Consider the following 15745-nt stretch of genomic DNA (forward strand, 5'->3'; position numbering starts at 1 on the left):
GTGTGAGAACGGCCACGGATTCTCGATCCGGTCGTACTGGAGGTGATGTGGTGAGCACCACGCTCCGACTGCAATTATGTACTCTTCAAGCTTGTGTGTGTGAACTAAATCCTCGAAAGTATATTTATGTGAACTGTTAAACGCACGGAAAACATGCATTTTTGCTAAAAAATACCATCCAGCCAACTAATACAGTTTGTGTGTCTGATTTGAAATATACAAGCAAATATTGATACGTTATTTATTAGATCCTTAACAAGATTATTTTCGTGTTTGGTCTTTGTGTCATTGGCACGTACCCAGGACAAAATAGAATCGTAAAATGTGAACATTCCGGTTTCCCCCAAGCTTAAGGCGGAGGACTCCAGTCCCTATCTGGCGAAGCTTCTAAGCGACATATTTTTTATAAAGTTTTCTTGGTGTTGACAGGAACGTCAAATGATCGTATTGATTCTGTTGTGGTTGTTTGTGCAGCATGTTTGGGAAAATAGCCTAAGTGAGCCATGGTAACGTATAAACATCGAAGAGAAAACTGCGTTGTGTATTTGGTTATGAAACAAAATACGTCGTTGGAAGAATATAAATTCACGTAACTGAATGCTGTATGATATTGGGAAGTCGATATTGCCAAGTCTTGCGTATTACATAAGAGGAACTTGCAGAGAAGAAAAAACAAAACAGTCAACAAAATGAGAGGGTAAAATCAGTAAGGGAAGCATGAGGGGAAATGATATCATTGATTTATATTCTCAGTACTTGTAAACAAACTTTCGTCAATCGATGGAGTTGTTTGTGTACGGTTGTGCTTGACTCGTGCAGTGTCTCTTATTTGTAGCGGAGACCTTCAGGGCAAGAATATGGAGAGGGAGGAAGGGACACACCAGGAAGCGCTTGTGGCTTTCGTTAAAGTTGCCTTCTTAGCACCTGTCGGAAATTTCTAAGGAGAGTCACTCTGAATATTCTCAGTCGCGGTGGTCTTTGTACCCTGAGTACAAGACTGTAATTTCAACCACTCACAAAATTCGTTCCATCTTCTGTAACGTGATAGCCAGAAAGTCAAAAAGGTGAAGGGGAAAGCATTTATTTTGATATGGTTTATTTTACAGGCCCTCCCAGATGGCGCAGTGGTAACGTCGTAGCCTTGTAATCAAGGGATTCCGGGTTCGATACCCGGTGGAGGCACATAGTGGATCGGATTCCACTTTAAACTGTAGGTAAATTCCCGATTAGCCTGATTGTGCATAAAGTGGACCTAAAACACCAACTCAACCAAACAATACCCATGCCCAGACACGGAATCGAACCTGGATCTCTTGGTTTTGCACTGTGATAACCATTCCACCACGCTGGTTAACTTTTTGGCGCAAGTAAGATTTAAATTGAGGTCTTATTTAATGACTGATTGATTTGGTGTTTTAAGTCCACTTTATGTACAGTAAGGCTAATCGGGACTGGACCTACAGTTTAAGTCCGATCCGAACCACTATGTGCCTCCACCGGGTATCGAACCCTGGACCCCTTGATTACAAGGCGAAGACGCTACCACTGCTCCATCGGGAAGGCCCTTTGAGGTCTTACTGATTGAATTGAAAACTATGGGTGCGTCAACACTTAGGCTATCTTGCCCCCGTCGCATTGTACGGAGCCTAGTCCCTAACCATAATTAAAGTAAAAACGTGTCCGAGGACTAAAACATTCTTACCTGGGTTAAAAGCTGAGGCTGGAAAGGGGCACTAGGCACATAAGGATAAAACACAGAGCAACATACACACAGCCCTACAGAGGATTATACCGGTCGCATGTCCAGACGCCAGAGCCTCGTTAGTCTGCAAAATACAGTCCAGGGTGCACTACGTGGAAGTGAGGTTGACGTTTGGGTGTATTACGTGGAAGTAAATTGAGGTCTGAAGAGTAAAGTGTAGTTGGAATGTTAAAGTTACAATATACATTCGAGCTCCATTTTAGCGTAGTCGATACCGTTTTCCTCTCTCTGTCGCTATCATTCGGTGTTGACTTTTGTGTCGATGCAATTACATTACCATTTACAAAACCCTCATTCCTTCCCCCCCCCCCCCATCCATAGGAATTAATTAGCACTTACAGCCTTCACCCTGTTATGTTAGCGAACAGTGCGTGGTTTATATGCGTTCTCCCCTTGCTGTTTCATTGTCGTTACCTGTATACATTGTCGGACGTACTGGATGTTGCTGTTGGACAATGAGATTGATTCAATTAGGGACCCTTGTTCTGATACAATTACATTATAATTGTTGTCAAAACACAATACAATGCTGCTTCATTCATTGAGACACAAAAGTGGATTGTGTTAAATGTGCATCCACTTTGTTACTTTATTGTCATGGTGTGTTATTTGACTTCGTGATATACACGCCTGCTTCAGACTCTTCTTCTAGGTATTATGTGATTAGCCTCGGCATTGTGGATTAAAATTCTTTCCTTCTGTTGGTTGGCTGATCTAATAAACCTTGCTAGTTTGTACTGTTGAGTTAACCGAGACGGAGAGATGAGAGGACGAATGATGATAAGTGGAATGGTGCTTCCTGTGGTCTTCGTTGAAGGTGCCCTTTCAGCATTTGCTTGCAGCGACTGGTGTATGCAGGGGGAGCTGATGGGGCTACATCTCCCTCCAAAATTTTGAGAAATCAAAAGTTTCAAATGAAAGCAGTAAGGAACTCGACGAAAATGGTAAATACAACCCCCTTTAAAATGACCCCAAATGTTTTCTGTCTTTGAACAACTTTGAAAACGAAAAATGATAATTACGAAATATTTTATTGTGTATTCCGTTCCAGCGAGAATGCAACCTCCTCTTCCCCCGGAAAAATCTTGCGTGTACTAGTGCATGAAGTAGTGCATGAAGGAAAAACGGAAAACCTGCCAGGATGGCCGGTCATGATCAGATCTCACCCTTACCGTCCGGAAGATGAGGGCGCGTGAGGGTAGTAAGTTTGCGTCAAAACGATAATCTCAGGTCTCGATATCTCCCATATAACGTCACTACTCACCCAAATCCGTTCTTCCCACTGTGATAGTAATGTGTAGCTTTAATTAAAAGCGACAATGTGAATGAATAATGAAACAAAATAAAAAAGGGATGTGACAAAGTACGCCTGCAGTGGATCTGATCGTATTAAACATAAATGGCTTCGACAATAAATAAAATGGCACATCGTAACGTTCTCCTAGGAACGGGGATCGAATCAGAGACTTTTAGATGTCCCAATGGGTTGATGTAGCTCACTAATCATTCATCCTCGTCTATTGAGCAACTTGACTTGATGGTAAGGTGCGAGAGGCAATAACTACACACATATGAATGGCAATACACAACACTTGAGTTCTAAACCCCCACAGACTGGATCAGCATGGCTGAAAGAAACTGTATACCTGTCTCTGTATGGCAGGTGAAGTTCTGCGAAGTATGGTCTTGACTGTACAAAGAGTCTGACTTGCGACTCGCTCTAACAAGTTCTTCCTCGGATCGTACTCCTGCTTCTCCCCATCTAATCCTACTAACTCTCCTCTCAATCTTCGTTCTAAAACTGACAGCAACTGACTGAACCCTTGTTCTCCCAGACATTTATTCCAATCGAATTTACTCAATAATGCAGTCTCGTCCTTTATTGCGGTTGTTTGCACCTGTTTGCAATGATGGCAATCAAGGAAGCTCAAGGAAGTTCGGCAATGTCTGACAAGACATTCCTTAGATGTTTAAAGCTGTTTCCTGTCTGGAAAGGTGATGGCTAAATGTTAGGAATTTGGAGTTCTTTGTCCTTTACATTTTCAAAGATTCTACAGGTCGTTACGACATAGCCTATTTGTCACGTATCTTCTAAATGCAACGGACGGGCTGTCTCTAAGGGAAACATCTCCCATACGAAAGTCCAAAGAAAGGCACGAGTAAAGCTGCCATAACGGTACATTATGGGATCGCCCAGGAAATTACCCTGGGTATAATGGATCTAAAATTATTTTGAGTTTCGTAACTGCATAGAACCATTACCGGAAAACTATGAAGAACTACCGCCTAACTGCAGTTGAATATAATCTTTACAACTTTTTAATGTTTCTCTTGTACCCAGTCATGCAGTTTCCTTCAGTCTCTTGCACCCTGTTCTTAGATAAACTGCTGGAAAAGTTGGTTTTACAGCTCATTTTATGCATAAATGGTAATATAACTGAATTAGTGTTTTAAAAGGGAGACCAGAGACTCTCTGATGGCGTAGTGGTAACGATGTCGCCTTGTAATCAAGGGGTCTTGGGTTTGATACCAGGAGGATGCTCATGGCGGTTCGGATACTTTAAACTGTAGATTCAGTCCCGACTAGCCTATCTGTGCATAAAGTCGACTAAAAACAGCAACTTAAAGCAAAAGGGAGGCCAGAATCTACCTAAATGTGCATCGTAGGTAATAGAACCTAGAACACCATGAAAACAAGCCGATACTGACCGTAAGCCGTCGTGGAAACTAAGTAGCGAAGTGGAATATATGTGGTGTGATCAGCATAGTGCTCGGTTGCTTTCCAGACCCTCCCCCCCTTGTGAAAGCCCCACAGCACTCTCGAAGAGGTGCTTAGGCCAAATCCTTGCATCAAACCCGTTGTAATTCAATGAGGATTTACCCCTCTTCGGATTCGTTTCGCCGAGCAAACAAAGTTTCCCCTTTAAACGCGGAAACCTGCAGCCGGAGCTTTCCCTCCTCGCCTCCAGATGTCTCTGGCAGTTTTGTCTTGATCGACTTTGTAATTTGCACTGTCAATAAATCTTTCTTGCGGCCGCCGGGATCAAGTTCAATATTTTCGTTGTTTCCCTCGGAACGTTGGTAACTTCCTTTCCACCGCGTTACCCCTTCCAGGAACCGCTTCCTTCTCCAACCCCCAAGCCCTAACCGCTCCGGCTCAGGGAGCAAGGAGAGCATAAACTGAATTCGAGCGGAAGTAATGTGGATTTGTTGTCGTTGCCAGACTCCTGCTGTTTCACAGGTCGCCTGTGAAGCCCAGGGTAAACAAGAGTATCCGTTATTTTACAATACCTTCATTTGCCTTCCTGCTTATGGCTATTGGAATATTTAGTAATTGGATTAGTATGACGAGAAATGTGGTTATGTTCTTCAATAGAACGTCCTGGTAACTAAACAATAGCGGGTATCGATTTCTCATTGGAGGAATTGGGAGATATCGTCCAGTCCAATGATGCCCTACTGGTTTGTTTCTAAGTCCACTTCATGCACAGAAAGGCTCATTGGGACTGGACCTATAGTTTAAAGTGTGATCCGAGCTACTATGTACCTCAACCGGGTATCGAACCCAGGACTCCTTAATTACAAAAAACGGCGTTAAAACGATACTCTACCTGCACATTATCTCGACACTTTATCCACATAGAAAGTAGACCTGTGTACTGTACCGTACATATAGTTTAAAGAAGTGGCATGTTGGGAAGCCTTTCTTCCTTTCATTGTCTTTTGCTGCCTCACATGTGTGGATGCGTGTGTGTGTGTGTGTGTGTTTATGTGTATTAGAATGTTGAAGACTACTACACTTGACCACCTTAATGAAGAAACATTTGCATAAATAAGAGACAATATGACGATAGAAAACATAGGCTACGCCTTTCGTAAATACCAGTGTATACATTTTTGGGTATAATTTTTTGGCAACAAACTTTCCCATGGCTTTCTGTAAAGTTATCTCCTGTGTAACATTATGGTTAGCGCTTTCTCCTTTTGTGCGGGGCCCGGTTTCGATTCCTGCAAGTAACTGTAGAATTTCGTCGCTTGGCGCAGCATCGTGAAAACAATTGGAGAGCTACTTGGAAGCAATAGCATCTCTAAAGGCAGATGGGACTCGGTTGTGCTGACCACACGTCACCCAACGAAATGCCGCTTGGCTTGCGTTGCCTCTCAAAGGATCTGCTGCGCCACGGAAATTTGAAGTTTAAGCTGATCGGAACTGGACCTACAGTTTAAATTGGTGCTCGGGCCGCCATGTGCCTCCACAGGGTAACGAACCCTGGGCTCCTTGATTACAGGGAGATGCGGGTAGGGCCTGTTGCGCCACGGAGTTGATTGATTTGGTTTATTTTACTTTGCTTTTACGTCACCTTTGGCCAATCGCGAAGATGAGTGATGATATGAAATTGATGAAGGGACACTCGGAAAGAACACCCATGCCCAGGCTGGTATTCCACGGAGTTTAGGGTTCTGCAAATTTAAAAGTTGCTGTCTTTCCGTTGGTGATTTTCAGTTAGAAGTTTAGCATATTGTTAAAAACATAACTTTGTTTGCAGAGATACCGCTACAACACAAGACGAGACTGTGAAAGGGGACACCTCTCCATTCTCAGTTTTTAAACTTCCGTCGCGATCAGGTTTCGACTCTTGTCTGTCCTTAAGGGGTCCCGGGTTCGATTCCCGGTGGAGGCACATAGTGGTTCGGATCCCACTTTAAACTGTAGGTCCAGTCCCGATTAGCCTTAGTGTGCATAAAGTGGACTTAAAACACCGAATCAATCAATCAAAATCAATCTTGTCTGTCCTTGTTTGCAACCACGTTAAACAACATACATAAGACATGTATTCAGTAGGCCACACCAGGTGCACGACCAACTCGCGCAGTAAATCAGTTTTCATTTAGAAGAAATTTTCACATATCTTCAATTCTACTTTACTTAAAGGCTCGGGACAGTAAGTCTCGTTTTCGTCTCAACAAGCGTTGAAGCCTCTGATCTCATTCTCGTCTCTATTTTAAATGCCCATGTCCCTTTTGCATTATCAGCTTTTGATCCCATGCACGAGTGTTTATAGAATGAGCTCTCTCTCTTATATTGGACATGTGCTCAAAACTTCGAAATTAAACAAAGCATTCAAAAGCGGATGTAACGTCATAATTGCACTCTCGGTTCCATCAAATCGCCAATTGTGTCTAAACTATAGGGAGGCGTGGCTGTTAGGTGTTATGGTTCGGCCGTTTTGATTTTAAGCACCGATGCATGCCTGTAAAAGGTTGCAGCGCATGCCCCCCCCCCCCCGCTCCTTCCTCATCGCATCGTGCAGAATGACTTGTTGAACAATAGGGCAGGGACAGTTGACCTTCTCTCGTAAATAATCGCCCGAAGCGCTTTGTTTCCTCGTTCGCCCGCCAGGTGGCTTTTGTTCTCCGGATGCAAATCTTTCGAAGGAAGCTCTGCTCGTAATTTATTGTCTGCTGCCTTTGATTGGTAAGCAAATGGTTTTGTTTCCTTTTGCATCGTTTCTTCGTTATTTTTGCCACTAGTGCTTTTCTTCGGATATAAGGAGTGAGTAGAATTTTGAACATCCTGCGAAACAGCGGAAATGAAAACTTAGATGTGCTAAAGTTGCTTTGGTCAGCAACTGTAGTGTCTTTAATATGGAAACAAGGCTTAATCGTGTTACAAATTAAAGTTAGGCATGGACTGATTTTGTACATAAGCTGATTTCTTTATTACTTTATATAAGCTCTTAAAATGTATACATTATAATTTTTCGGTTCTAAGATTGAATTTTTGTTTTTAAGTCCACTTTATGCACAAAAAGGCTAATCGGGACTGGGCCTACAGTTCAAAATGGTATCCGAACCATTGTGCCATGTGCGTCTACCGGGTATCTAACCCGGGACTCCTTGATTACAAGGCGACGATGTTACCACTAGGCCATCGGGGAGGCCCTTTTGGTTCTAAGAACCGCATATCTGACAACATGATCGGCGCAAAGGTAACAAAACAATCATGAAAAAGCTATCTGCATTGAAAATGGATGTGGATCCCACTTTGAATTGTAGGTCCAGTCCCGATTAACCTATATACAGTATGCATAAAGTGGACTTAAAACAACAAGAATTCAATTCAATTGAAAATTAAATCTATTATGTTTTGTTTCCCGTCATGCTAATACCTTTGTCTCTCACAGACAGGACAACCAGAACTCACCTACACGGAACTTGTGTGAAAGTATAGAATATCTGAAAAGGAGGGGGGAATCATAGTGATGTAGTGCGCACAGCCGATGGCTTGCACATGAGATGAGAAATGAATATGCAGTTGCCGTGCAGTAGTTCGCAAATATACTTGTCCATATGCAACCCGCTCTATTCTTGGAAAAACCTGGTTGCATACGAGAACGGCGCTTCTTCATGTAAGTGCACCTAATATTTTCCGAATGCTTTCACGTCGCACACCGCGAAGAGGTGAGTTCTTCCAAGTCTCAATCCAAGTGTGTGAAGAGTCACTTATATATCTTTAGGTTCGATTTCAAGTGACATGTCACCGGTCCCCAAGACCTGAGGTGGGATGATGATGGCGGTACACCCCTTCTATTGCATCCTGGCAAAACTGTTACGTTACGGAAATTTAACACCTAGCAATCACGACCATGCGGCAATTAACCGTGACGAGGTCGCGTTATGGCCCATTGCCATGGTAACCGACTTTGATTAATGCAGTGGTTACCGAATAGATAATGCCACAATATCGGATTGATGCATGAGCGAAACACACGCACACTTTGTGGAAATAATTCAGTGCGTTTCGAGATAGGCGTCATTTGCTCCATTGTGATAACCGCCCGTTGGCTAATTAGCAAAGAGCCGCATAAACCCCCTCCGAGGGATTGGGGCTAGTTCGGCGAAAATTAATTGCTGCGAATTACTAATGCCGCTACTTTGTGCAAAGGCCGTCAAATTTTTTACGCCACCATGAACCTCGATTCGCGCCCATTACCATGTGTCCGCAATAGACTTCCGAACCAATTGGTAACCATATGTGATGTGATGGGCTGATGGGCTGGATTCCCAAGAGAGACACTGTCCGTTGAATCACTTCTCTTCTCCGTAGTCACGTGGGCATCAAGGATAACGAGGCATCCGCTGCTGCCGCCAAGTCTGCCGATGCAGACGGCAATGTTCTTGTTCACCTCCTGCCAGCCACGGACCTGCAGAATATGTTTCGTTCTAGTATGACTCATCGCACGTAAGTCAAACACCTTCACGGTCAAGCTCCGTATTTCGTCTTCTGACGCAAGCGCTGAATGCTTTCGTGGTTAGGTTAGGCTTTCTAGCTTTAAATATCTTAGCATAAATACACTGCACTTAGCGTAACAACGAGAGCATTTAACCTGACGTCGGAAAACGATATGCAGAGATTGACCGAGAAGGTGTTTCACTTACGTCCGATAAGTGAGACTCCGTTGACACGTGGCAGGAAGAGCAACACTCTTCGCGATATCGAGCCCACTATTGGTGCATGGCATTCCTCGTAACGTCTCTCCCGTCGCGGTCATTTTAACTCGACTTCGAATTGGACACAGCCGTCGCACCAGTGACCATCTGCTGCAGGGGCTAGCTAGACCTTCCAAAGTGTCATGTATGTAATGTAATTTTAAATATTTGTCATATTGTTCTCGAATGTACCGATGTTACGTTCCTCAGAAAAAAAAAATAACCTTCCCAAGTGTTTATCGTCCACGTTGGGAAATGATTACTGTTTTATCAAATGTGTTTACCTTCTTGCAAAGAGAGGGGGCTGTTACACTGTTTCTGAAAAGGTATTTAATCTCTCTTTGCCTTTTTAACGTGTTGTGTACGTCCACTGCAGGTCCCTTGACAACCTTTCGCTCTTAGCCTTTCTCAAGGGGCTCTTTATGTTCCTTCTTTAACCCTAAGGTAATGATTTTAGATAGGAGGATTTTCCTCGTCCACCGTGTAGGATGCAAAATGGTCATACGTGCCGACGTACCCAAGAGTTTTAATTAATTAATTCTCTGTAGCATATGTTTCCCAGTCTAACTTTCCATGCACGAATATAAAATACCTCCTTGCACCTCTGGCACGTGCTCACCTTCTCCCAGCATGTCAGTCTTTCTCTGACTGGCTCCTTTTCTACCAGGCTGACTTCTCTTTCCTTGTTCTTTGAGATGATGTTCCATTCATTCTTAGATTGAGTTCTTATGGTGTCTTGCTTACTACTGATATATACCTAGCTGTGTATATATATATATATATATATATATATATATATTGCTGGGCGGTAATGTCCCTGTTAGATCTCCTTTTCTTTTGTCTGCTCTATTCCTTGATTCTAATCATCTCATATTGTGCCTTCTTGGTTAGTTTCATTAATACATACCATAGCTAATTAACATATAATAAAGTGTATAATTATAATAATAATAACATGATATAAAATGGCTTAATATAAATATGTAAGATATAAAATATATGTCAACGTCAATTCCCTTTCCAATTTTCTTCATCTTTTTTCTCCCATTTCCTACATTCTTGTTCTCTTCCTATTCTTACTCCCTTCTTCTTTTCTCTTCTTACTTCTCCTTTTATCATCTTCCTTACACCAATTCCCTTCATCATCTTCTTACAGTTGTTGCAGTTAGTTATTTCTAGAGAACTTGAATGTAGAATCCTGTTAAGGATGAGACTTTAAGAAACTATTAATATCGAGAAGATTCTTGAGATAAATAGTTAATGGTTTGGTTATAGAATGTGTATTTAGGATATAATTATATAATAAAGACGAGTGTTAATATATATAAGATGTAAATATTAGTTTCCTTTCATCTTCCTTCTCACTTCCTCGCTTCTTTCTTCTTTACTCTTGTTATTTCTCCTTCATCGTCCTTATACCAATTCCCTTCTTCTTCATACAGATATTATAGTTAGTTATATGCGACTCTAATGCCTTCAGAGTCCTGGGCACAATATGTTAGTTTAGAACGCCACAACAAAGCATGTTTTGTCCTGGCAAGTAAGTCATCTAGTTCTGCATTTATCAAGGTAAGGAAATGCCGTTACAATCACTGATGTTTTCAGTGTTATAAGTACGGCTAGGATTTTGATGCAAATGCACCTTTTTTTTGGTAAGGCAGAGACATTGCATAAGTAGATAGGAACATGTTTTACACGTAAGTGAATAAATTGGGATGCCTTTGTTAGGGCATTCTTTTGCATTTTTTGACCCTTTTTGGAGTAAAGGTCAGTTTTTAAACTTTTTAAACTGTTTGTCATTTTTGGGCCTTTTAAAAGTCATCTTATGCATTTTTCTACATTTCGGTGAAAGAAGGGGCATTCTACATGCAAATGTAACCCTTTGAAGGAGAGAGGTTCCCGACCCTTGTCTCATTGCCTTCAAGGCAGTTCTGAACTCCTGTGTTTGAAGAAACGAAGAAATTCTGTACAGTATTGTTGATACAAGCTGTTGTGTAACAATTCAGCTCAAACAATGTGATTTCCTCCTCTATCAGTAAATACACTGTCGCCGAATGGAAAAACAAGGGGTACAAAGTTTTGTGCTCTGTATCGGACATTTTGTCAGGGAAACAATTTGCACTCCATGGAATTGAAAGTGACTTAACAGCAAGTAATGTTGTTCATTTCAAGTCAAGTTCATTGGAAGTCGAGAGATGTTTTTCTATGTACAAGGTTATTTTGTCCGACAACCGACAATCATTCATTTTTTAAAACTTGCATATGATTTTCACTGTGCACTGCAACTCAGTACTTAAAGTGAAAAAGATGACAAAAAGTGAATTTTCTTACTTGTACTACCATACACAATGAACATGTGATAGATACTGTAACGTTAATTTGTAATTTGAATTTTTCTTGGTAGTTTATACATTTGTTCTACAAATCTTTTAGAATTTTTAGGTCATTTTTCTAATTTTATGGAGCATTTTCTTGCATGTGTTAGGTCATAAATGCATTTTCTAAAGGTCATTTTTTGGCAATTTTAAGGTCTTCAAAATCCTAGCCCTAGTTATAAGTGTCTAAAATGTCTTGGAAATTGCTAGTTTTAATCTAAAAGTGCAAAAACAAACAGTTGAAAGAGGAATAGTGTGTAGAATTCGAGATTTTTACAGTGTCGGGACTGTAAAAAAATGGCAACTTTTTTCCCGTTCCGACCTAAAACATTCCGCCCCGCACACTCCTACTAGCGCAAGTACCGATAAAGTAACGTATTACAAGAGATTGCAATAAGGGCCAAGGTGCTTCCACTATTTCTCAAAGGGTCTTCCATAAAGTTTGGCGCTCACTGCAACGGAAGCATGGCGATGCAAAGAGAAAATTATTTCCTGCGATCGCGGCGAAACGGTAGATGGGAAATTCTTGGAATAAGAAGACCATTATAGTTGCGAACTTTATAGCTCACTGGTCGCGCAGAAGCTCCTTTTGAATATCAATGTCATAAGTTTTTGCAAGAACCATCACTCATATATGAACCTGGGAACCTATATGCACCTTAGGCTTACGTACAGAATGGAAAAACCATTTAATACCAATATTTTCACAGAAAAGTTACCATTTTCTTGTAGTTTCATATCTAGACAAGAATGGTTTGGAAGATGTTCCAGGTTTTCCCATGTGTGCCCAGGACTCTGGAAGAACGCTACACTCCACCTTCCCCTCTCCAGTACGAACGCAGTAGAGGCCTTCGTCGTGAAAACTTTCCCAACGCTTCTCAAATTGCGGCTTCGCTACCTGAGGGGTCCTTCCAGAGGAATTGTTGGCCGTTGTTTGAGCATGTTAACCACCGGACAATGTGTCCATCTGCCCTAGCTTACCTCCAGAATCAGTGCGGGGCCGAATTCGTTGTTTCAGGGATGGAGTCATGTCGCTAAAGTAAGAATTTAGAATATCTAAGTTAATCTATAGAAAATGCTCTTTATTTACTTTATCCTAAATCAGGAAATAATATATTTGTAGTAGTATTCGTCATAGTAATTGCATCAAATGTGCAAACATGTGAGGAAGTCTCAGAATCCCCTTCAGAGCTCGGATGGTAATGATGATGCTAAACATAATAGTATCAGTTTGCCTTCAGATAGGAACAGAAAATATTGTTTTTGTTCTTTTTGTGTTCTGTATTTTTGGATACTTTTTACTAATTTTTCAGCATTTTAAAGCGTGACAGACGATCTTTTCGTGCATTCTAGTCGTATTTACTTTCAAAATTCTACAGCGGAAAATATATCCATATGTTACCGGCTCAATTGCAAAGAAAGAGAGAGAGAGAGATAAAACGGCGTCTTCTGGGTGTCTGGCCCTAGATTGCAGACTCTCTACGTCATTTTTAAAGTATTTTTAGGGAGTTTTCCTTGTAAGATTATTTTAGAGGTTCCTTTTTAAAGAAATTTTCGAACCTCAACTTCCGATCTCTATTCATAAGGTGCATGGTGTTCCTCGCCGAGAGGAAATTCTTCTAACCCGAATTCGTATTGGACACAGCCGTCTAACCCATGGTCACTTGCTACAAGGGCTGGACCCTCCGTCGTGTCGTGTTTGTAATGTTGTTTTAAGTGTTTTGCCGACTTTGCTTTCCTCAGACAGACTCTTAATCTTCCCAGCTGTTTGTCATCCCTGTTTTGTCCAACGTTTTTAAAATTCTTGCGAAGAGCTGGTCTCTTCTACCGTCTCTGAGGAAGCTTTTAGTTTTTTTCTGACTTTTTAATATCTTGTGTTTGTCTTGTGCAGGGCTTTTTACAACCTTGCACTTTTAATTTTTCCAAAGGGACTTTTTACACCCCTTGTTTTAATCTCTCAAAGTCAGAATTTTAGGTAAGGGAACATATTTAAGGGTGCAAGATGGCCTCAAGAGCCGACGCACACAAAACTTTTAATTCATTCATTCATTCTATTCATAACGTACACCACTTGGATGGTTTCTGTATGTCTCCCAGTCCAACACGTTAAACGCCAGACCACATTGAACTATTTTGTTTGCCAGGGTCAGGTGATATTTAGACAAATATTAGAGTGTAGTATAATGCTCAAGTACACGGTTCTCTAATGTAATTTTTTGTTATTACAACTTAATGAACCCACGGATATTCATTTTATACGCAGTGATTAATGTTACTTTGTTACACAGACCCTGGAAAACTGACTTACACCGTGTATCATTTTGATGTACGAGGCCTGCTGGTAAACTAAATTCGTGTATCACATGTATGCACATGGCGCTTGACGTGTTTTCATCGCTCCTATTCCTTAATGTACGCCATCATTCATAGCGATTAATACGATTTTAGGAACACATCCATAATTAATAAATAAACGTACAATATATGCACATAGGTAAGCTAAGTTATGATATTATGTTACAAGTTGTACGTATTTAATGACGTTTTGTTTCTTTTGTTGCAGGTAAGTGTCCATGGCTGTAGAGCGTAAAGCGAACTCAGTATTCTTGCTGGAAAGGGTGAGTAGCTTGAAATTAAATAAAAAGTTCTCAAGTGCACCGAGGTACGTCGGTGGAAAGTAAATAAATTGATCCACACCGATCGGTTGGTTAGTCCCGAGTCTAATCGTGTATTTATAGTACAATGTTCATGAATTGAATTCTTGAAGAACTGAAACAGAAGCACCAACGACGTAGAGTTCTGAATCAAGAAAATTACACTTCAGTCCCTTTATGACACATGCGGGTTAGTCTCCGAGGTCTGGTGTTTGGAAGTGAAGCCCTGAGTTCGAGCCGAGGTATGATCGTTTCAATGTTTGTTCCTTCGTGAACGGGTGTTTGAAGAGAGGTAGTGGCGACTTTTTCTCTCCATATATATATTTACCTTTTTCTCTAGCCCTTTCTATATCGCCCCCCTCCCCCACATTTCTGTTTCTCAAGACAGAGAGAGAGAGTGTTACAACAATAAGATACCTGTTCCAGTGAGACAAACATTACAAACAATAATTGGAACTACAAGATACCTTGCCATTTAAGGTCACGTCCGTGTTTTTAGACTCGTGTCTGACATGTGACCTATCACCTTCGCAACGTTCACGTTCAAGCAGTCTGAGAAGGAGATCACGCATGGCACATTTCAACATCTCAATGGGAACGGTGGCGATTTACATACGGATGTTACATTTGAGCTACTCAGTGGTCGACTTGGAAACGTCATGCTTTGCACGTGCTCCACACGTGAAGTAACCAGACAATTAAATCACTTGACTTAATTGCAACCGTATAATATTATTACAAGTTGTCATGACAGCAACTGCGTGTTCCAATCCATTCCACCAATCCTAGTTTCGAAAATGGCTTAGTTTTGTTAAGCGAATGGTAATCAAGGGCTTCCCGATGGAAGCTTAGTCACGTCGTCGCCGTTCCGGGTTGGACACCTGGTGGAGGCACACAGTAGTTGGATCCCGCTGTTGGCCCAGTCCTGATTAGCCTATCTCTGCATCATGTGGACTTAAAAGCAAACTGAAGTCAAATTTAAATGGTGGTTAATAAGTGTTGCCAACACGAAGAGGGAAAATATCGCACAACAAATAAAAGCAACCGTTTTATTGAAACGCCTTCTCTACTCATCCTCGTCGTAGCTACCAACCTAGAAAAGTTGAAAATCGAAGTGAAATAACATGAATACAATATCATTAGCTATCTTTGCGGGCGAAAGGTACTTAACCCTTTCGCGTCACGTGCATGCAGCTCATTACAGTCGCTTAAGACATTCCACTTTTATCAGCAGAATGTTGATTCGCCCGATTGCAAGAAGAAGTAATGGGGTCTCCCTTGCGCTCGCACAAGCCGACTGATCGTATCGGGTCGCTCGTAGAAGGTCACGAGTCAACTGATAGATCAGGAGAAGCAGGTTATCTTTCTGGGATCTCTGTTGCATCGAATGCGCTCTCGTGACTTGCATCAGAAAGTCATTTGCAACTTCTTTCACGCCTCGCGCTGATAGCGATTGAGAAACT

General features: G+C 41.5%; 1 protein-coding gene across 8 annotated transcripts in view; it reads left to right on the forward strand.

Annotated features, from left to right (window-relative positions):
* LOC145986771 (CB1 cannabinoid receptor-interacting protein 1-like) overlaps positions 1-15745 on the forward strand; it is a 159872-nt gene that overhangs the window by 73907 nt on the left and 70220 nt on the right. For 3 of the 8 annotated variants that reach the window (XM_083121164.1, XM_083121167.1, XM_083121165.1), the window contains exon 2: positions 14192-14246. The exons of the other annotated variants lie outside the window; for them this stretch is intronic. In XM_083121164.1, the coding sequence (XP_082977290.1) occupies positions 14202-14246 (45 nt within the window). In that variant the 5' untranslated portion in view covers positions 14192-14201. The remainder of the gene's footprint in view (positions 1-14191; positions 14247-15745) is intronic. 8 annotated transcript variants of the gene reach the window in all.

Source organism: Lepisma saccharinum, chromosome 4 (genome assembly GCF_977018435.1).
Source record: "Lepisma saccharinum chromosome 4, izLepSacc3.1, whole genome shotgun sequence".
In the NCBI taxonomy this organism is placed as follows: Eukaryota; Metazoa; Arthropoda; class Insecta; order Zygentoma; family Lepismatidae; genus Lepisma; species Lepisma saccharinum.